This window comes from Amphiura filiformis, chromosome 18 (genome assembly GCF_039555335.1).
Source record: "Amphiura filiformis chromosome 18, Afil_fr2py, whole genome shotgun sequence".
NCBI classification, from domain to species: domain Eukaryota; kingdom Metazoa; phylum Echinodermata; class Ophiuroidea; order Amphilepidida; family Amphiuridae; genus Amphiura; species Amphiura filiformis.
In genome coordinates this window covers 29,054,736-29,077,990 of record NC_092645.1, presented here as the reverse complement: position 1 = coordinate 29,077,990, position 23,255 = coordinate 29,054,736, and the positions used below count along the sequence as shown (strand labels likewise).

Below are 23,255 nucleotides of genomic sequence, written 5' to 3'. Positions count from 1 at the left end.
TTATGATTGGTTACACTCGGGTCACGTGACATGTGGATAGACTTCCTAATATGGGCCTAATGTGGGTGGAGGGTTCGTTGAGGTGATCACGTGATTGTTTTTTACTGTATAAATATGTCTGACGGTTGAGCAAGATCATCAGTGGCCCATAAGGGCCTCGCCGAGCTGAGAATTGATTAATGGCGCCTTGGGCGGGACTGTGCGTGCAGACTACTGGATTCTTTCAAGAGGTGTGTTTAAAGTTGAATTATTTTATATTATAGCATAATGAATAGCTAAATAAGAATAAATCAAATCAAATCAAATCAAATCAATAATTATTTTAAAAGATTTTGAAACAACTAAGTAGGCCTACTACGTGTAGTGTAAAGTTAGGTCACGTGTAATGCAGAAAATGCTTAAACTTCGCGGTATGTATAACAAAGCGCGTCATGCTCCGTTTGCGTCGTTAATTTATTTTTGGATAGCGCCCTCATAAGGCGAGATTTTTTGTGTGTTTGTTTACGGTCTGTTTTTCCGTAAAAAAGCCAGATTTTTTCAACAAAAAAGGCCCATAAATCATGGAATCCGACGATTCCGAATTCGGGATTTCACGCAGCCAATGGGCTGAAGTAGAAGAATGTGGTACGGCAAGTTGGTATTATGCGGTAAGCATTTAGGTGTAAAATCCAACTTTTTGCGTTTTTTTCGTGTTTCGCGCGAAAGTTTACAATTTGTTAATACACGGATAGCTATTGTAATAGAGTCGATTTTAATATTTCTTACGAATAAAGATCCCTTACAAACTCTGGTTTTCAGAACTATGACTCTGATCAGTGGTCAGATTATCAACTGCCCCAGCAATCATGGCCGAGACCGTTGTCTCCTCTGTCATCGCCCATACCAATGGACATCTCGTCCGCGTCATCATCCTCCGAGGCGGACCCCGACATGGTAAGCATACATTACATATTACATTACATTACTGCGTTATTGTAAAGTTTTAACATGTCAAACGATGTAAAGTAGGACTTGAAGTGTGCTAGGGTTGGAACTAAGTATGCAGGAGTGGTATGAATTAATGATGTCGTGTAGGCCTGGTTATTTGAATCCAGACTTAGGCCTACGGAACGATCAGATGTGTACTTTTATTATAGTATAGGCCTTAATAATTAACTTACACTTGATGAATAAGGTGACAGAAGCCCATAAATATCGGTAAACGTAATTGTTTAAGTCTATAGGTGTTATGAAGATGATAAGAGACAAAGTAATATTTTCATCAAGTATACGTTACTTTCATATTGTAAGAGAGACCCACGGTCAAACGGTATACATCAAGTGCACGTTACTTTTTTATTACTTTAAATCGATGTTTATGGGTCTACGAATCATGGAAGTGATGAGTTGTGACTGAAAATTAATACTTTATCAGATTTTTATGACTTTGAAGGTTTGACCTTCCCTCTTTTTCTGTTCATTCATTTTATTTTATTCATCTATTTATTTAAACCCACATTAAAATTAGCTTTTTTTGTTTTGTTTTTGTTTGTACAGGAACCATTGACTTTAGCTGCACCAGCGTCCGCATGTTTTTGCGCAGCTTTGCGGTCCATTTTGAAACAACCAGATGGTGATGATGATGATGTAAGTAAACTCTGGCAAATCTATGAGTTTTATGACTTACAGATTTCTAAAATTGACATCAAAGTGTAAAACAAAACAAAAGAATATTTGATATCATTATCGTTCTACTTTCCTAATCAATTGTTATTGGTAATCATGATCTTTTTTATATTCTTACAGGAACCCTCGCATGCAGACCACTGCAGGTTGGGTCAACAGCAACAAGATCATGATGGTGAAGTGGACATACCGGAAAGAAACGATGATGTAAGTGCACTCGAGTATTGTCTATCAAGTCTATAATATGATTAACGATTGAGTTCTTACATAAAGTTTAAAACATACAAAATATCTTTAACTTATGAATGTCTTACCTTTTTTTCTTTCGTTTCAGCAGATGCTACCCGGAGATTTTGATTACAATATAGAGAGTGACAGGAGTTATAGTGGTAGCCGTGGGCCCGGGTCGCCAAACTGGCCCTACTACAGTGTAAGTACAGTTCATAGTAGCAGTACAAGTGGGTATGTCAGTAGTAGAAGTAGTAACGCCGATGGTCGAAACCAAGATGCAATTGATCAAAGTAATAGCAGCAGCAGCAGCAGCAGCAGTAGTAGTTCATCACCTGCAAGTAGGCCTACAGATAGTACATATAACCCACCAAGCAGTAGGCCTACAAGTGATAGTGATACTGATGAAAGAAGAGAAGATGATAGTTATCATGGTGATGAGGAGCAAGAAGAGGCTGGGGAGCATAGGGAGGGAGTAAGTAGTGACAGCAGCAGTGGTGACGAGGAGGAAAGTAGTAGTTCTACGAGTGAAAGTGAAGATGATAGTGGGAGTAGCAATGAGGAAGAAAACAGTGAAAGCAGTGGGGATGAGAGGCAAAGTAGTGCGCAAGAAGGGGGTGACAACGGAGGTAATGATAACGATGATAACGACGCTAACAACTACGAGGAACAGAATCAAACCAGCGACAGCAGTGATGACGAGGATGACGATAAGGATGATGATGGTGATGACGAGGATGACGACACAGAGGAGGAAAGGGAAAAACGAGTACGGGTAAGCAAAGGCGTTAGATGCCCATATTGTAAGCGCCAATTTCCAACTAACGAAAGATTGGCCATTCATCTGAATTCATGCCATCTTAATGAGCGCCGTTTCGAATGCAACGAATGCGGGAAGACATTCGGAAGATTGGACAATCTTAAAAGACACCAGGTCAATCACCGGTTCAATCTCCGAGTGTCTTGCCCAATTTGCAAAAGAACATTTGCAAGAAAGGATTGTTTGGCGCGGCATGTAAAAGATGTGCACCAAAGGAAACGTCAATTACCTCCGACAGGAGAAGAAAGCTCGAGAAAAAGGTCGAGAAGAGGACCTAGTGACCTAGACAATGCGGCAGTAGGCACGGCACCCGCTGAAAGAGATGGAGGAGAAGGAGAAAAAGAAGAAAGTCGAAGAACAAAGCGACGGGTTGAAAATGCAGGCGGTGGTGGTGGAGGAGGAGGATCTAGTGATAGTAGTGATGGGGATAATTCTAGTGATGGTGATGATGATGCCCGTGATGTTGATGTGGACGATGATCAGGATGATGGTGATGACGAGGACGACGACATAGAGGAGGATGTAAATAATAACGAGTTAGATGCGATCTTGATTGAAGATCCAGACGTTATGCCAGATGCTGAGAACAACGGAAGCGATACCGAGAGTGAAACCGATGGTGAAGAGGAAGATGGTGATGGAGGATTTTCAAGAATGCTCCAAGAAAACTGGCCTTCCATCCGAAGTCACCATAGAACGGGACATCGTCTCCAGGATGTGTATAATTTTAGAGTAGGGAGCGGGATTGGCGACAGAGGAGGACAGTATGGACGAGGTAGAATGACGGTGTCAGAGCGACGAATACGGGCTATTTTCAACCAACAAACCCGACGATTTAAAATTAATCTAAGTTTTGGTTTCATTTTGCGACACGTCGAGACAGGGGAGCTTCGATATTTCCATTCAAGCCACAATAACCATCGGCATTTTGAGGCTCCACATTTGATAGCAAATGTCCATGACCTCGAGCAATTCATAGCTGCCGTAGAGGAGATAAGTCTCCAAGACCATGCGGCTCGTCATCGACCAAGTACCAAATGGGCCATCGAAGCTGTGACGAACGTGACGTTCTATGTCACTAAACTTGATTTTCCCATAGGTGTAGGTGTCGCTCTACCACCATATGTGAAGAACAACAGAGCTGTTCGAACCCTCGTGGCTAACGCTAATAATGGTAGGCCGTATCAAGACAACCTATGTATATTTAGATGTATAGCAATGCAGAAGGGGTGCTCGCTCAAGAATTTGGAAAGGGATACCAAGTTCTATTACGAGAAGTATCAACAAGCGGTACCGCACAGTCATTTTCCTGGCATTTTCATAGAAGACCTCCACATCTTGGAGAAGCTATTTGAGATAAATATCCAGGTTTTTTCCCTTGCCGAGCATATCAATGACAATGAGGTCGATGAAGAAGACGGTGATGACGACAACGATGACGACGATGATGATGATAATGATGATGATAGTGATGATGAAAATGCCAACAATGACGATGAAACGCATGGACACCGAAATATCGTAACAGCTGAATTGATCAGGAGATCAGTTACTAGATATCAAGATACAATGAATGTAAATTTGTTTGGGTGCCACTTTTCGTACATAACCAATTTGCAGATGTATTGCAAAGCCTACCGCTGTATCAAATGCGACAAGCATTTTTCAATTGCCTTCAATCTCAAAAGGCACCAACTGACATGCGACGCCAATGTCAAACACGTATTCAAAGGCGGGATGTTTCGACCAGCGCCTACCATCTTTCAGAAATTATCGAGTGAAGGTATCGAAGTTGATGACGACATGCGGTATTTTACGCACAGAGCTACATTCGACTTCGAATGCTTTTTTGAGAAGCCAGCGCATGTCAACACCGGAAAGCTGAAGGTAGTAGCTTATCATAGACCACTGAGCGTCAGCATTGCTAGCAATGTGGATGGCTATGATAAAGATGTACGCCATTTGGTTACCGATGGAGACAGTCAGAAGCTGGTCGATGACATGGTCGCCTATCTTCTTGAAGTTAGCCATCGGAGTCATGAAATCATGAGTGACACATTTCGAACCGTATTCGAGGAGATAGATGACATGATAGCGCAGGTGCAGACATTGACAAATCAACTTGGAGCCAAAGGGGTCAAGAAAAGAATTAGTCAACTTGAGCGACTGAGAGAGGAATTCGACCAATACATATCAACCTTACCCGTTCTTGGATTTAATTCCGGAAAATACGACATCAATTTGATCCGGCAATATCTATACCCAGCTATACGGAGGGCCGAAAAGATATCATTCATAATCAAAAAAGGTAGCAGCTACCAGTGTATTCAAACGGAATCGTTGAAGTTCTTGGATATCCTTAATTACCTGGCGCCAGGATATAACTACAAGCAATTCGTGGCTGCGTATGGAGGTGAGCTTGGAAAGGGTTATTTTCCATATGAATGGATGGATGATCTTTCAAAGTTGAACCATCGGGAACTCCCTCCACATAGCGCATTTTACAGCAAGCTTAAGAACGCCAACATAAGTGATGAAGAATACCGTCACTGTCAACAGGTATGGAGCGACCGCAATATGACGTGCATGAGGGATTTTCTGGAATGGTACAATGAACTCGACGTATTGCCATTCTTACAGGCCATCGACAACATGTTCGAGTTTTACAAGAGCTTATCAATTGATATGTTTAAAGATGCCATATCCGTACCTGGACTTACCTTGCGGTACCTGTTCAATTCCCTGGACAGAGATGTCGCATTTTCTTTGTTTAAAGAGACCGACAAAGACATCTATTACAAGATGAGGGAGAATATTGTCGGTGGCCCGTCGTTGGTGTTTCATAGGTACCACGAGAAGGACCGGACATTTATCAGAGACGGGGCCAAAAAATGCCACCAAGTAACCGGCTACGATGCCAACGCACTCTACCTCTGGGCACTGATGCAGCCAATGCCCACAGGCACCTACATTCATCGATCGCATGATGACGGTTTTAGACCAGTACGACCTTACGTGTATGGGGAGATGGCGGTACAATGGCTGGAGTGGATTGCTTCTTCTCACGACATCACAATTCGCCACATGTTTAACGGCGTAGAGAGGCGCATCGGACATAGGAGAATACCCGTGGACGGTTATTGTGAGGCTACTAAAACGGTGTACCAATTCCACGGATGCTATTTCCATGGACATCAGTGCCGGCTGAACCATGCAGAATTCAACCAAAAAAAACAAACTTCAATGGAAGATCTACGGAAGGAAACCTCGGCAATCTCCGGATATATCAGAGCCCAAGGTTTCAATTTGGTCGAGATATTTGAATGCCAGTGGCAAGATATGATTGAGAAGGATCCAAGGGTAAAGGCGTTCGTCGACAATTCACGAATGCCGCACCGTTATCGTCGATCGATGAGTATAGCAGAGATTGTAGAAGGGGTGCGAAATGGGGAGATTTTTGGTGTGGTTGAATGCGATATCCAAGTACCTGATCACCTGATTGAGCATTTCAGCGAGATGCCCCCTATCTTCAAGAACATAGAGGTTGGCAAAGATGATATTGGGGAGCATATGAAAAGCTATGCTGAAGATCATCACACATTGAACAAACCAAGGAAGACGCTGATCGGGAGTATGAAAGGCGAGAAGCTTCTCATTGCAACACCACTCTTGCAATGGTACATAGACCATGGGCTTGAAGTCACCCACGTCTATGAGGTTGTGCAGTACACACCAAAATCATGCTTTAGATCCTTTGGTGAAGGTGTAGTCAACGCCAGACGTATGGGGGATAAAGATGCGGCGAAGGCATTGGTGGCCGAAACCATGAAATTGATCGGCAATTCAGCCTATGGAAAGACGATCACCAATAAAGAGAAATTCAGGGATGTGTCTGCATGCAGCCAAGAAGAAGCACCCACCAGAGTTAATTCACAGTACTTTCGTCAACTAAACCTGGTTGGAAACAACTTTTGTGAAGTAGAATGCTCCAAGAAGAAAATCAAAATGGACCTCCCCATCCAGATAGGTTTTTTCGTGTATGCATACGCCAAGTTACGCATGCTGGCGTTCTACTATGACTTTGTCGATAAGTATCTATGTCGTCACGACTTCCAGTATGTGTGCATGGACACGGACTCTGCTTATCTGGCTTTATCTGGCTCTAGTTTCGACCAACTAGTCAAAGAAGAGATGAGGGAAGAATTTGAAGAGGAGAGACACGATTGGTTCCCAAGAACGGATTCGGCAGAGCATTTTTTGTACGACAAAAGGGAACCAGGTCTTTTCAAAAAAGAGTGGGAAGGGGATGGCATCGTCGCTCTTTGCAGCAAGACTTACTTTTGTTTCGGTCCTAAAGGAGACAAGTATAGTTGTAAAGGTCTCAACAAGCGTCAGCGACGTCCTCTCACAGCAGAAAGATACCTCGCCGTACTGCATAATAAAGCGCCAGGTTCGGGAATCAATCGGGGATTCAGGATGAAGGGGGAAGCGATGGTCACGTACACGCAGATGAAAGAAGCACTGTCATATCTGTACATCAAACGGAAAGTTGGGGCCGACGGTATTTCGACTTCCCCATTGGACGTGTAAAATATTAAGGGAAGACATAATAGTTTCATGATCATCGTTATTCGATTATAAAATAACTGCACACGGGCATGTATGTCTCAGTCATTGTGAGCGATGGATTCTAGACTACAACACCCATTTACTTGTTGTTGTGCAGGTATGACGGGTTGTGGGAAAACTATATGGGTACAAAAGTTATTGCTTGGAGGAAAGGATACGATTAATAGGGTGCCAGAAAACATTTTGTGGTGTTATGGTGAATTTCAGCCCGTGTACGCGGAATTAAGTAGGGCTCTTCCCCACCTGAAGTTCATAGAAGGATTTCCAGACAATATAGACACGTATATCGATAAGAGCAAGAGGAATCTTATAATTTTAGATGATCTTATGAGCGAAATTGGAAATGATAAGCGTGTGACGGCACTCTTCACCAAAGGAAGTCATCATAAAAATCTCTCCGTCATTCTTATTTTACAAAACCTATTTCATCAAAGCAAGGAGATGAGAACAATCAGTCTTAATAGTCACTATTTAGTCATCTTTAGAAATCCACGCGATAAATCTCAAATCAACCATCTTGCAAAACAAATGTACCCGGGAAATATCAAATTTCTACAACAAAGCTATAATGACGCTACCAGTAAACCTTATGGATATCTCTTGGTTGATTTAAAGCCTGAAACCCCAGACGAAATTCGACTGCGGACGCAAATCTTTCCAGACGAAACCACGGTGGTTTACATCCCTAAACGTGTATAAATTATGATGTATTTGTGCAAGTGTCTTCATTTTTCACAATGTCTAAGAGGCTAAAAGTACACGCTCCCTACTTGCACGTAATAGCAAAAGGGAACAGCAAACAGCGTGAAGGTATTTTACGTGGAGCTAAAAAAGAACTTATCTACTGTTTGTGTGAATGTGCCTTGAACGTCTTGCAGGGTAACATCCGACTTCAGACAATAGAGAAGACTAGATTGAAGAAGCACAAGCGGCGTCTTCGAGATCTAGCTGATAAGAAGATTTCTTTGGGGACAAAAAGAAAAATACTTCTCAAGCAACAAGGTGGCTGGGTATCGGCATTAATCACACCAGTCTTAAGTTTACTTGGTAGTCTTTTGTTTAAAAAGTAAGTTAAAAATGGACATGACGCATGCTACTAAAATGGCTCTTGTCCCGCATGAAATGGTTGATCGATTTGCCGAGCCCTCGCCGGCAACAAAAGCTACATTTGCACTTGATGTAGAAATGAAAGATATTCTGGACCGAAGTGACTTACAGGAAGACGAAAAAATCAAGCTGTACAACCAGACATTAAGTAGATATCTTGCGTTAGACAACCAGAGGAAACAACCGTTAGAGATGAAGTTAACAACACCAAGAAGTACACCCACCCCCGCTGCACCCACCGATGGCTCTGAAAATAATCAAGAAAGCAATGCTGCGAGCGGAAAAGACAAATTAAAAGTTGAAAGTGCTGTACTCGTAAGCGTACCTCACACGCTTCGAAAGAAGGCAGGGCGCCTTTTGGAACATATCAAGTCCAATCGAAATAGTATCGATTGGAATAAAAGGGGTGAAATTATTGCAGATGGGAGCGTTATCCCAGGAACGCACTTAGTTGATTTAATTAACGATGCTCTCAGGAAGAGAAAGAATTTCAATCCTAAAGGTTGGCAAGATTTTAACAGTGCATTAGCGGTATTAAACACGCCACAGGATCTCGTCGGTAATACCGACAGATGGAAATACCAACAAAATAGGCAGCATCATTTAAAACACATTTCAACGCAACCAGCTACTGAAGCAGTTGATGTTATAAGCGATGACAACGATGGTGTGTCAGGCAAAAAGCATGATAGTGGTACAGATTTGGATTCATCGGGTCTGTTTGCAGAGGCTTATCATCTGAAACCTTCAAGTTTAGATAAAAAGAAGAAGAAAAAGAGGACGAAGCTCAAACACAGAAAGAGTTACGAAGATGCCGATGATGGTGAATCGTTGGTAACTTCTACATCTTTCCCTCACCGTTGGAGTGAGTATTAAATACGGTACTATAGACCAACTGACGTTACTTGTTTACTTGCGATCATCATGGATTGTTGGCCACGATCGATTCAGCATGCTTTAGAAAGTGTACGATGCACCTTTGCTTGTTGTCACAGTACCATCGTTATACAAGATACAGAGATCAAGGATGGTAAAGAATCAAACGTCGCCCAAGTTCGAAAACCACCTAAAAAACGTATACTACGATCCAAAAAATCCAGGAAGTTTTGGAGGTGTTCAGGCTGTTTACCGTGCTGCAAAGTCAACCAACAAGACGATACAACAGAAAGATGTGGAGACATGGCTCCAGAGTCAACGCACGTACACACTTCACAAGCCCCTCAAACGAAAAATTCGCAGAAACCGAGTCGTCGTGTTCGGCGTGGACAACCAGTGGCAGTCAGATTTAGTCGATATGTCACAGTACTCTAAGGTTAACAACGGATACAGATTTATCTTGACAACCATCGACATTTTTTCGAAATACGCCTGGGCAGTTCCTTTAAGAAATAAAACGGAAAAGGCGCTGGTAGAGGCTTTTCGACAAATATTTGAATTAGGTCGCAAACCACAAAAATTGCAAACAGATAAGGGAACAGAGTTCACCAACAAAGGAGTGCAGAAACTTTTGAAAGAACATGGTGTAGACTTTTTCACCACCAATAATGAAACAAAAGCGAGTGTTGTGGAACGGTTCAATAGAACATTGAAAACACGAATGTGGAAATATTTCACTGCCGAGAACACCCATCGTTATATAGACGTCCTTCCTGACTTGATGAAAGCATACAATAATTCCTTTCATCGAAGTATTCAAACCAAACCTTCTTTAGTTTCACAGCAAAATGAAGAGTTCGTCTGGCAGACACTTTACGAGAGTGATTCTCGATCTGACGGGGATTCAAAAAGAACCATTTTTAAATTTGAGATCGGAGACAAAGTTCGAATCAGCCACTTAACAAGACCCTTTAAGAAGGGATATCTCCCAAAGTGGACGGAAGAAATATTCGAAATCAGTCGAAGGCTAGCACGGTTTCCACCAGTTTACCATGTAAAAGATTACGATGGGGAAGAAATAGAAGGCAGTTTTTACGAAGAGGAACTACAGAAAGTCATCAAGACTGATCATATGTACAGAATTGAGCGTGTTTTGAGGAAGAGAAAACGAAACGGGAAAATGCAGTATTTTGTTAAATGGTTCGGTTACCCAGACAAGTTTTCAAGCTGGGTAGATCATATCCACAAGAAATAAAAGTCAATTTACAGCCTGCAAATGTTCACAAGTCTTTCAAGTACGTCTCCAAGTAGGTCGACTTTGTAAATGCGTCCCATTTTGACAAAAAAGCAAAAATGGATTCTTTTTACATGACTCTGCCAAGCAACAGTTCCATGGATGTTCATCCAGACAATACTTTGACTGAATACAAAGTACGACTACCACAACCACTTACCTTACAAGGAGAATGGGAAGTCGCTTTGGTGGAAATTACATATCCTCACAGATGGTATAACGTCCCTGATGATACAAAATTTTATTATAAACTTCCCGAAAATGAAGATACTTGGATACGTAAAGATATTATCCCAGGATATTACGCCAAGCCTTCGGACCTTCTTGAAGCTATGAGAGATGAAGCGTTTAAAAATCACATCTACTTCAATTATTCAAAGAGAAGTGAGAAGGTTAAGATTACAGTAAAAGAGGGAGCCCATATGACATTCAAGAATCCTATTTGCACGATGTTGGGCTATATTATACCGAGAATACCGAGGCGCCTACCCAGTCCACAAAGAACCCTTGAAGTTGGAGAACATCCGGCTGAATTTGTGGCAGACGTTAGACCAATCCAACATTTATTTGTGTACACAGACATCATTGAAGATCATATTGTAGGTGACAGTCGAGTTCCTCTTTTACGCACAGTCAAAGTCACTGGCAAATACGGCGATACCATCATGTTGAATTTCGAAAATCCTCATTATATTCCTCTTAAGCAGAAGTTCATTGATACAGTACAAACTTCGATCCGTGATGATACTGGTCAAAAAATCAGATTCACGCGTGGAAGAGTCATCACGAAACTTCATTTCAGACAGAAACGATCTTCATTCTTTCGTTAAAGACCAGCAATAGCCTGATAAAAAGGGATTCTTTAACCTGTAAACCCTCATTTGGCGATTTGAATTTGACGTCAACACATATAATTATATAATTTGTCCATCATCATCATCACTGCGATTGCATTAATGTCATCATGAGGACAACGAGACGCCCGACAGATTCCAAGGCCTATGAAAACTACTACCTACGACAGGTTGGTCAAGGTATTCCCGTGTTTGAAGGAGCTAATTTGCAAAGAGGATATGGCTTAGGTGGTATCCTTGGTGGCCTTTTAAGATCAGCGGTACCCCTTTTAAAACAAGGAGTGAAAGCTCTTGGTAAACGTGTTTTGAAAACAGGGGTCAATATCGCTCAAGACGCTCTCGCTGGGCAAAATTTTAAAACTTCAGCTAAAAGAAGACTGAAAGAAACGGGAAAAGACTTGGGTCAGCAAGCTGTCAGAAGAATGACTGGTTCTGGAAAGAGGGGAAAAGGATGTAGCAGAAAAAAATCTATAAAACGAAAGCGCACAAGAGGGACTACTGTCATTTCTCGTCAACGCAAGCGACAGAGAAGGTCTGCGGACATATTTGATTACTAAATCAATCGTACCACAGGGAACATGGCCAGTTTTATCCATGATAAATCCCAAGAATGCGCTAAATCTGAACTAGATATATTCACTATCCCACCTACACAAACTAGTGTGGAGAAAGGAGCACTTATTCCGTACCAACCCATAGCGTCCATCACAGATGGTGGACCCGTTGAGTTCTACATTCCAGGAGCTGGAGATGAGTATATCGATTTGGCACAGACCCAATTGTACGTTAGAGCCAAAATTACAAATCCAGATGGAAGTAACCTTGCAGCAGGTGCACCCGTAGGCCCAGTTAATTTATTCCTCCACTCCCTCTTCAGTCAAGTTGATGTGTCCTTGAATGAAAGACTTATCACCGCATCCACACCAACATATCCCTATCGTGCCATGATTGAAACTTTACTCAGTTATGGCCACGATGCAAAGCAGAGTCAACTTTCGTCAGCGTTGTACTTCAAAGACACGGCTGGTCATATGGATGTGGTGAACCCAATTGTTGAAGAAGATGCAGATGCCAACGTCGGCTTGAAAGACAGATATGAATTCACTCAACGAAGCCGAGTAGTAGATATGGTTGGTAGAATTCACAGCGATATATTTTTCCAAAATAAGTATCTACTCAATGGAGTCAACATGAAAATTAAGCTGATTAGAAGCAAGAATGAATTCTGTCTTGTTTCTTCAGCCGAAGCACCTGATTACAGGATTCAAATACTGGAAGCTACGCTTTTCGTCAGGCGCATGAAAATCAGTCCCAGCATTCAACTGGCTCACAGCAGAGCTCTTGAAAAAGGTAACGCCAGGTACCCTATCAGACGAGTCCTGTGCAAGATGATGTCTGTACCTGCAGGTAACATCACTCTCACTCAAGATCATGTCTTCCTGGGTTCACTTCCCAATCGGATCGTCATAGCCTGCGTAGATAACACTGCATTCAGCGGAAACTATGCTAGAAATCCATTTAATTTCCAGCACTACAACGTCACATCCGTGGCAGTTCATGTGGATGGAGAACAAATACCTTCGAAGCCTTTGAGACCGACGTTTCAAGGTCCAAATCTGAACTACGTTCGGGCCTATCACACCTTGTTCTCTGGCACAAATAAAATGTTCGAGGATCAAGGCAACGAGATCAGTCGGTTCGATTACGGCAATGGGTACACACTATACGCCTTTGATCTGACTCCAGACCTGACGTGTGGTGGACATTTCAACTTGCAAAAACAGGGGAATCTTCGACTGGAAATGAACTTTCGTCAAGCTTTGGTACACACAATTAATGTGATTGTCTATGCAGAATTTGAAAACATCGTCGAAATTGACAGAGCACGAAACATCATCTTTGATTACACCAGTTGAATATCACCATGAATGGACAGCAACTTGAAAATTGTTTGAAAAGTGATCGGTATACTGAACCATTTTTTAAAGGAGTTTTCCCTTCAGACATCTTAACAAAACAGAAGATTGAAAGTCTTCCTTGTGGACTGATTGCAAACACTGATCCAAGTGATAAACCAGGAGAACACTGGGTGGCCTTCTACATTGATTCAGATGGAAAGGGAGAATATTTTGATTCGTACGGTGCTCCACCAAAGCTGAAATATTTTAGAGACTTTTTAAAACAAAATTCGAAGGGGTGTTATCATTGGAATTCAACACCTCTTCAAGGACCATTTTCTTCAGTTTGTGGACAATACTGTATTTTTTTCTTGCTGCATCGATGTAGAAATTGGACCATGCAAGAAATCTGTGGTTTTTTCTCCAAAAATAAGAAGATGAATGACTTTTGCGTGAATGAATTTGTATCGGATCACTTTGACATGAATACAAAAGTATCAGATGTGAATTTTATGATCAATCAAATTTCAAGAGCTTTGTATACTCTTTAGATTCATGTCAGTTGGTATATATCTATTTAGGCCTATACATAGTTAATGAATTTGATAACGCAATTTTTTCCGGAACTGTAAATGGGTGTTCAAATCGTTTATTCGTTATAGGCCTACCACGGTATTTACGGCTCAGACTAAGCGTACTAGGGGGCTGGGAGGGACTATAAATGGTGTACACTGTCCTGTATGCATAAGAACATGGATCTTTAGGGTAATGTTTCATGTAAAATATAGGCTATTTTGTGTTTAAACTAACATGATTCAATCAGTAGACAATCATAAAATATGTATTATTTCTAATAATTCCAATGAAGTAACAAAAGAGGTTAAACTTACGATGATTTTCAGCAAACTGTAACCTGCAAAATTGCACTGTGTATAAAGCGCCAGCACGATAGTGAATGTATAGTGTACGTGTATAGTATACTACTTTTCAATTTCAATCATCACGTTTACCAACAGCGCGTGCGCGTAACTCTTCACGCAAACATCCAAATTTGGAAAGAGTCATGAACATTTAAATATTAAAATGATTCAGGTTTGAATGTCTTTTAATTAATACTGTTCATGTTTGTGTATTATTGCTAAACTATCTTTAAAAAAAAATACCAGTGTATAGTGTAAATATATAACAAAATTACATTAAATATGTAAATATTTTAAATATCATTTGTATAGTGTAAATATTTTAAATATCATTTGTATATTGTAAATATTTTAAATATCATTTGTATATTGTAAATATTTAAAGAAATTGCATTTGTATCTAGTGTAAATAGTTGAAGAAAAGTTTTTTATAGACCATAATGTACATATTTTAAATATCATTTGTATCCTGCAGCTGATCATCACATTATTAATAAAGATTTTCATTTATTCTAGTGGATTCATTTCAATGTTAATAACCTTTGTAGGCCTTATTATTATTATTATTATTATTATTATTATTATTATTATTATTATTATTATTGTATATTACTTGTATATAATATTTTTATTCAAATGTTTTATGCTGTATAATTATTTGTGTGTAGTGTTAACGATATTTCAACTCATAATGTAAAAAAATGTAATAAAAAGAATTCTATTTATTGACTTTTAATGTTTAATTGAAATGTTATAATTATATAGTGTATTATGAAAATAAAAAGAAATATAAATGTGTTTAAGAATTGACGATATTGTTTCAAGACTGAATTATTGAAAAAAACCCACACATCACACAATTCATTTTGTTTTTGTTTGATACAACTATTACTTTTTCCATTTTATTTTATTTTTTTTTTGGTTGATAGTAGGCCTACGTGAAACATGAAGTGTAAAAAATAGTAAATAAGTAAGTAATATCAATGCGACATAGCTTACTTGCTTACTATTCTTTTGACTTACATGCATCATATACAGCAAATTATAAATTGTTTTCAAGAACAAAATTATTAACAAAAATACGTGAGATTTCACTGTTTTTATCAATACAAGAACAAAATATTAAAACCAAATTGCTATATTATTACTAATAACAAATGATATAATAAGATACGTGAAGCAAATAAAAAATAATAAAAGAACTATTTGATTTAAAAGTTCTTTACATTTCTTTGGTTGCTTCAAGTATCTTAATGCACGATGTTATACAAGTGCAAAATTATTATGTTTTTCAAACTTGAAATTCGATCGTAGTAAATAGGTAAAGACAGATATAGTACATTTTCTCCCATTCTTTACATAATTACTGTGTTGAATTTCAAGTTTAATTAACATAAAAATTATACAATAACAAAGCATATTATTGTTTAAAATCGAAGTTGTCTTTCTAACATCTAAATGTTTTTTAAAATGTAATTCAAACAATTAAATTATAAGTTAAGTTCATATATTCAAGTATATAGTTCAGTTCATTCAGAGTTATTACAGTTCATTCCATGTATATAGAGATCATTTCAGTTCCTTTAAATCAAAGAGTTCATAGTCCATACAGTTCATGTTTAAAATTGACAAAAGTTTTTCAAATTTCCAGTGCGTTGGTTCACAAACAATGCTACGTTTCTCTCACACCCATAGCTGTACGGAATGACTAGCAGGGGATCCTCTTCAAATTCATCCAGAATTCCTGTTATCAGATGAAGTGGTGCTATCTGAAGGTCACGCGGACATAAGTTCAGATGACGCAGAAGATCAAGGTAAACGCCAATTATGGCCGCATAATTGATATGCTGTCTCGACGCAGATAGATGCTGTATCACCACGTCATCGTCATCTGTTCTTGTTGGGAAGCCCATGCACCGGTGATCCCGTTGGGAGGGCCAGTCCCCTTCACACCCTTCACACGGCCCACTCAGGCAGTTAATTCTAAATGCCTCCCAGCAGACCCTCAGCAGGATTTTTGCCACTACTGCATGGAGAAGATCAATAAGACGATGTCTCGCTGCATCTGGACCTGCAGGTGAAGGAAGAACGATGACCAAACATTAGGATGTGAACTTCTTCTCAATATTGATTAATATCAGTCAGTCAGTCAGTCAGTCAGACAGTCGAAGTCGATAGAAATTAAGTCCATTCACTGTGTATCAAGTAGATAATAATGTCATATAGAAAGTTACACTGTCTATTTCTGTCTCATATATGTTGTCAAGGTGTGGTTGATCGACCCCATATTCTTACAAAGTGCTCGCCACTGGTCTAATGTCAGATTTATCCCCTTTTTCCCAGCATAAAGTCGTCCTACTGCCCTGTCTTTAGGTTGGTAATATTCCCTTATATTGATGTAAGGTTGTTCCTTGAAACGTTTCACCACAACGTAACGCTTACCTCCTAGGTGGAAACGGCCACTGACATCTCTATCGTCTGCATCAGGTATACCAACAGATTGGAGGCTGCTACTACTACTGCTGCTACCTGCAGTTGCCAGATTAGATTGGTTTGAAGTCTGACTAGATCCTGATGCTGGGTAGGATGGCCTGTTCAGGAAAACCTCTGGTTGAGGTGTAGTAGGTACCATGATGGCAGGAGCTGATGCTGGTCGAGGTTCTTCCACTAGGGGAAGAGTCCATCTTGATTCTTTGCTTAAGATGTTGAAGTAGAAGTAGCGACCACTATTGGCACTTCTGTGGCGTCGCCATCCAGCTGCGTAATGATGTTGAGGCAAGGATGGTAACTGTTCTGCACCTAATGGTGCCTCCATTTCCAGCACCAACTGATCAATAATACCAGGAGATATCGGAGGAGAGGGTGGTAGATCTTCCAGATTGGCAGCCATCATCTTGACCTCGGCAAAGTGGAGGTGGAGGTAAACGAAGTGGAGGTAGACACAAAGTGGAGGTTGATACAAAGTGGAGGTTGATACAAAGTGGAGGTAGACACAAAGTGGAGGTGGAGTACGAATGTCTCAGTGCGAAGAGCAAAAGGCGAATGATACAAAAATTGGGAGAATCGGAACTTATATAGGGTAGAATCAATCACGTGATCTCTTCACCTCAACCAATCACAGCTTGAAACGTCACTCTCCAAGGTCACGTGACATTACCATATAAGGATCCAAGGTCACGTGACATTACCATATAAGGACATGCGCAGAATTCAACTCCCTCCACCAAAACAAGGCACCGCATTTAAGTGGAGGAAAGTGGAGGGAAGTGGAGCCTCCACTTAAATACGGTGTTATCTACTCGCTATATAGGGTAGGTGCAGGTAATATGGGACAGCAGGTAATATGGGACACCTGTTTTCATTTTAACAAAAAGTAGCTTAGAGAAGGTAAACACTTTAAGTTGATTTGTTAAGTGTTTAGAGACATCAATTGTGCTTCTAGAAATGCAGTTTTGGAGTCTGTGTATCAAACTCTTGGAAATCAATGCCAAAAGAGTGAAATTGCCCAAAAATTATGTCGTTTTTTTTTGGCCTGATATAAAATCAATGACGTCACATTTTATGATTGTGTATCCAAAAACTCTGGTACTGAGGGGCATTTGTCATTTTTATGATCTTTAGGTGATGGGTTAAGCTTATCAGCAGGTAAAATTCCACTGACAAGTGGCACTTTCCTTTATAAATGATTATTTTCTCTGATTTTCAACTGAATGGGTGCAGGTAATATGGGACACATAGGAAATTGTGTGCATTGTCAATGCGAAAAGCAAAACTATTTAGAAAATTGAATTTTCTTGTAGAAATTTGCATTTAACATTCAAAATCATGTAATAAAAATGTTTTTAGAACAAAAGAGTGATTTTCTGAACTTTTTGATTTTCACCATAGAGATAACACAGTGTCCCATATTACCTGCACATGCAGGTAATATGGGACACTTGACGATGACGTCATTTTGACGTCATAGCGTCCAAACAAACATAAAAACACGGTAACATTGCCTGTTTTATTAATCTTAAAGGACAGGTTGTTCATCATAACAATCTCTTGTGGACATATCTTCTTTAGTTTTTATGCAAATAAGCTAAACGTCCTTAATGGTCCCATATTACCTGCAGGTACCCTACTACTGGGGGGGCAAAGAATTTTTGGCGGGCCGAGAGGGGGGGCAAGCGATTTTTGGCGAGCTCATTTGGGGGGCTCATAGTTATTGAATTTATTTGAATTTGAATTAAAAAGATTATCCTGTTACCCCGGTTTTGGCAAATGAATCCTAATCCTTTAGTTTTAATTTCAATTTAAGTGAAAAGAAAAGAAAAGAAAAGAAAAGAAAAGCCTCCGAAAAGAAAAGCCTTTGAAAAGAAATTAAGCCTAAGAAAAGAAAAGAAAAGAAAAGAAAAGAAAAGAAAAGAAAAGAAAAGAAAAAAGAATAGAATAGAAAAGAAAAGAAAAGAAAAGAAAAGAAAAGAAAAGAAAAGAAATGAAATGAAATGATGAAATGAAATGAAATGAAATGAAATAATGAAATGAAATGAAATGAAATGAAATGAAATGAAATGAAATGAAATGAAATGAAATGAAATGAAATGAAATGAAACTATTAAAATGAAATTTGGATTGTTCAAGTCATGTCAATCAATCAATCATTTATACATATAATACCGCCCAAGTCTATTTTATCAGATAAAATTGATGGCGCTGTTATAAACAAGAACTGACTTTAAAAATGACAATGCCGAGGATAAAATGTTTCATAAAGATGAGAAGCTAAATATTGAGCTCCGATCGGAGCGCTGATGGATCGAACCCAGGATAATGATAAAAGTAGGCCTACAACGTTTTGCACCATTGTCAGACGTTCAATAGATATATAGGCCTATGAATAATATGATTTATTAGTAATAAATAGCATGCATAACAAAATCAGCTCACCTTGGAAATAGGCAAAGGGCCACAATTATGACACAGACTGCAAAATATTACAATCAAGGGGCTGTGCAATAATCATGAGCCCCCCGTGGGGGGTAAAATTTCCGAACGTCCTGCCAAAAATCGGCCCGCCAATGCGGATCTCCCCCCCCCCTCCTTTCTTTAGGCCGGCTACATGATGCCAAAAAATTTGCATATTAAAGGGGCATTTCGTGATCCACAGCCTCATCCCCCCCACTTTTCCCAAAAAAAGTTGAGATTTTTACACCACTGGATACCTCTGGCTACATATTATGTTTATGTTCCAAATATTTCTTGCAGATTAATTCGTTTAGCAAAAATATCGCCAAATTTGAATTTCGTTCTGGTGCACCAGAACGAAATTACAAAGCAGTGTAATAGGCCTACACATAATCACGCATAACTCGCAAACGCAAAATCGGAATCAACTGAAATTTTGGAAATAAGCTTTTTTTCGTGGATATCTACTGAAAAATGTCATAAAAAGAGGATGCTAGGATCACGAAATCCTCCTTTAAAGCGTTTCCGTACTGTTTTCCTAAGCATTTTTACTAGCGTTTTATTAAAAACGCTTGCCCCTCCCTTGCCCCCCCGCTCGGTTGGCCAAAAATTGCTTCCCCCCCCCCTTTCGGCTCGCCAAAAAATGTCTTGCCCCCCAGATTTTACCCTCACCCATGGCTCATAATTATTGCACAGCCCCTAATGTTACATGAAGTTCTCCAAAGCTGCAAAGCATTGTCTTGACCGCATTGGAAATTTTTTGACAATTTCGTGAAATGCGTGGCCACTGCAGCGTGAAGCAATTTTGAGTCAATTTTTAAAAACTGTTGAGCGTCTTTTCAGCAACTTTACGCAATTAAAAAAATGTTAGGGCCTAAGCAATTTTGTTAGCCTAAACTTTGAATAACTTACGCGATTTTGAGAAACATTAACTTAAGTTTGTGAAATTTACCGCGATTTCGAGGAAGTTTAAGCCCGGAGTTTAAGCAAGTTTAAGAAACTTTGAGTAATTTTTACTGTATAGGCCTACTGTTTTGACAATTTTGACCACTTTGGGCAATTTCCCCTGTGGCCTTCTAAAGTTTCATAAAGATGGGATCGAACCCCAGACAGGATAATGATAAAAGACCAACGTTTTGCGCCATTGTCAGAACTTCAACAGATGAATAATATGATTTAAATTATTAGTAATAAATAGCATGCATAAAAAAATCAGCTCCTTGGAAATATTAGGCCACATATGGCACAGACTGCAATAATTTTGCAATCAAGGGGCTGTGCAATAATCATGAGCCCCCGGGGGGGGGGGAAAATTTCCGAACGTCGTGCCAAAAATCGCTTGCCCCCCCTCTCGGCCTGCTAAAATCGCTTGCCCCCCCCCCTCTCGGCCTGCTAATAAAAATCGCTTGCTCCCCCCTCGGCCCGCCAAAAAATCTTTGCCCCGCCCCTTTAGGCCTACATAGGCCTATGCCAAATTTTTTGCAAACCTTAGATAGGCCTATATGTTAAGAGCGCAGCGAGCAGGAAAATTGCATATTAAAGCGTTTCCGTATATACTGTTTTCCTAAGCATTTTTACTAGCCCCCCCCCCTCCCTCGGCTGGCCAAAATTGCTTGCCCCCCCCTTTCGGCTCGCCAAAAATTCTTGACCCCGCCCCAGATTTTACCCTCACCCATGGCTCATAATTATTGCACAGCCCCTAATGTTACATAAAGTTCTCCAAAGCTGCGAAACATTGTCTTGACCGCATTGAGATGCATTGGAAAATTTTTGACAATTTCGTGAAATGCGTGGCCACTTTACGCAGCTTGCGCGCAGGGTGAAGCAATTTTGAGGCAATTTTTAAAAACTTTTGAGCGTCTTTTCAGCAACTTTACACAATAAAAAAAATGTTAGGGCCTAAGCAATTTTGTTAGCCTAAACTTTGAATAACTTTACGCGATTTCCATTAAAGTAAGTTTGTGAAACTTACCGCGATTTCGAGGAAGTTTAAGCAAGTTTGAGAAACTTTGAGTAACTTTTACTGTTTTGACAATAATTTGATCACTTTGGGCAATTTCCCCTGTGGCCTTCTCAACAAGTGTAATACGGCTGAGCTCTCCGACAAAGGACCAGGTAAATTTATCTAAAGTCACCCCGGGAAGTCACCACCCCAGTATATGCCCCGGGATCCAGTATATGTGGCCTTCTAAAGTTTCATAAAGATGGGATCGAACCCCAGACAGGATAATGATAAAAGACCAACGTTTTGCGCCATTGTCAGAACTTCAACAGATGAATAATATGATTTAAATTATTAGTAATAAATAGCATGCATAAAAAATCAGCTCCTTGGAAATATTAGGCCACATATGGCACAGACTGCAAAAATTTTGCAATCAAGGGGCTGTGCAATAATCATGAGCCCCCGGGGTAAAATTTCGAACGTCGTGCCAAAATCGCTTGCCCCCCCCTCTCGGCCTGCTAAAAATCGCTTGCCCCCCCCCTCTCGGCCCGCCAAAATCGCTTGCTCCCCCCTCGGCCCGCCAAAAATTTTTTGCCCCGCCCCTTTAGGCCTACATAGGCCTATGCCAAATTTTTTGCAAACCTTAGATAGGCCTATATGTTAAGAGCGCAGCGAGCAGGAAAATTTGCATATTAAAGCGTTTCCGTATATACTGTTTTCCTAAGCATTTTACTAGCTTGCCCCCCCTCCCTCGGCTGGCCAAAATTGCTTGCCCCCCCCCTTTTCGGCTCGCCAAAAGTTCTTGCCCCCCGCCCCAGATTTTACCCTCACCCATGGCTCATAATTATTGCACAGCCCCTAATGTTACATAAAGTTCTCCAAAGCTGCGAAACATTGTCTTGACCGCATTGAGCTGCATTGGAAAATTTTTGACAATTTCGTGAAATGCGTGGCCACTTTACGCAGCTTGCGCGCAGGGTGAAGCAATTTTGAGGCAATTTTTAAAAACTTTTGAGCGTCTTTTCAGCGACTTTACACAATAAAAAAAATGTTAGGGCCTAAAGCAATTTTGTTAGCCTAAACTTTGAATAACTTTACGCGATTTCCATTAAAGTAAGTTTGTGAAACTTACCGCGATTTCGAGGAAGTTTAAGCAAGTTTGAGAAACTTTGAGTAACTTTTACTGTTTTGACAATAATTTGATCACTTTGGGCAATTTCCCCTGTGGCCTTCTCAACAAGTGTAATACGGCTGAGCTCTCCGACAAAGGACCAGGTAAATTTATCTAAAGTCACCCCGGGAAGTCACCACCCCAGTATATGCCCCGGGATCCAGTATATCCGTTAAAATTTGAAATTTATGAAAAAACGGGGTCATTCGGTTAGAAATATCAAACATTTGTCCCGGACATTTGTCCAAAATTCTTGAAAAGGGGGTCTTTTAGTGAGGAAAAAAAGGGTCATTGGCTGAGAGGGAGTTCAGTAAAACTAAAAAGGGGGTCATAAGGAGGGAGTTGAAATGTTGGTCAATGTGGCCGCACATCTCCGTCACCAGTTTTAGTGGGCTCCGTCGCGGGCCCCAGATGAGGCTCTGAAATCCCCATAAGGGCATATATTGCTCGGACAACATCATTCGAAGGGAGTTAAACTTGTTATTGCAATAGATAATGCCCCTTAAAGCACAGTGACGTATAAAATGACGGGCTGACACCTTAGCAACTATTTAAAATTGTTGCGATTTGGTAGTTTACAGCATCTTGCGAAGTGGCAAAAATTGAATTGACCATTTTATAGCGAGTGTGTAGAAAAATTCAAATATCACAGATATACTTTTGTAGGTCGTGTGGTTCTTGAGTTATGTTGTAAAGAGGGCTGAAACAACAACACTTTCGTAAAACGTACATAACTCATTAACAACAATAAATCAAGTAAGTTTACCAAGTAGGCCCCCTATATGATTTGTAGAATCAGAGAAGATGAGAAGAATCTCTGGTAGAATGAACTTCTCTGGCAGAATGAACTTTTGAGCTCTTTTGCAAAACATCAAAGTGTTATATATTTTATTATTGA

At 40.1% G+C, this 23,255-nt stretch overlaps 3 protein-coding genes across 3 annotated transcripts; 2 read left to right on the top strand and 1 right to left on the bottom strand.

Annotated features, from left to right (window-relative positions):
• Positions 1–781: 781 nt before the first annotated feature.
• On the top strand, positions 782–7,303 carry LOC140139070 (uncharacterized). The gene is made up of 5 exons (XM_072160851.1): positions 782–933; positions 1,537–1,626; positions 1,786–1,872; positions 2,000–4,003; positions 4,334–7,303. The coding sequence occupies exons 1-5, from the start codon at positions 886–888 to the stop codon at positions 7,301–7,303; spliced, it is 5,199 nt and encodes a 1,732-aa protein (XP_072016952.1). The 5' UTR covers positions 782–885.
• Positions 7,304–12,051: 4,748 nt separating this feature from the next.
• On the top strand, positions 12,052–13,389 carry LOC140139069 (uncharacterized protein F54H12.2-like). Its single transcript, XM_072160850.1, has one exon. It carries the CDS (start codon positions 12,052–12,054, stop codon positions 13,387–13,389), a length of 1,338 nt encoding a protein of 445 aa, XP_072016951.1.
• A 3,093-nt stretch (positions 13,390–16,482) lies between these two features.
• LOC140139428 (uncharacterized) lies at positions 16,483–17,588 on the bottom strand. Its single transcript, XM_072161187.1, has one exon. The coding sequence runs from the start codon at positions 17,182–17,184 to the stop codon at positions 16,531–16,533; it is 654 nt and encodes a 217-aa protein (XP_072017288.1). The 5' UTR covers positions 17,185–17,588; the 3' UTR covers positions 16,483–16,530.
• Positions 17,589–23,255: the final 5,667 nt, after the last annotated feature.

Coding starts and splice junctions, on each gene's coding strand:
- LOC140139070 (XM_072160851.1), top strand. CDS start 886: ATGGACATCTCGTCCGCGTCATCATCCTCCGAGGCGGACCCCGACATG. Junction 1,873..1,999: donor TACCGGAAAGAAACGATGAT/GTAAGTGCACTC, acceptor CTTTCGTTTCAG/CAGATGCTACCCGGAGATTT. Junction 4,004..4,333: donor ACGAGAAGTATCAACAAGCG/GTACCGCACAGT, acceptor ACCAATTTGCAG/ATGTATTGCAAAGCCTACCG.
- LOC140139069 (XM_072160850.1), top strand. CDS start 12,052: ATGGCCAGTTTTATCCATGATAAATCCCAAGAATGCGCTAAATCTGAA.
- LOC140139428 (XM_072161187.1), bottom strand. CDS start 17,184: ATGATGGCTGCCAATCTGGAAGATCTACCACCCTCTCCTCCGATATCT.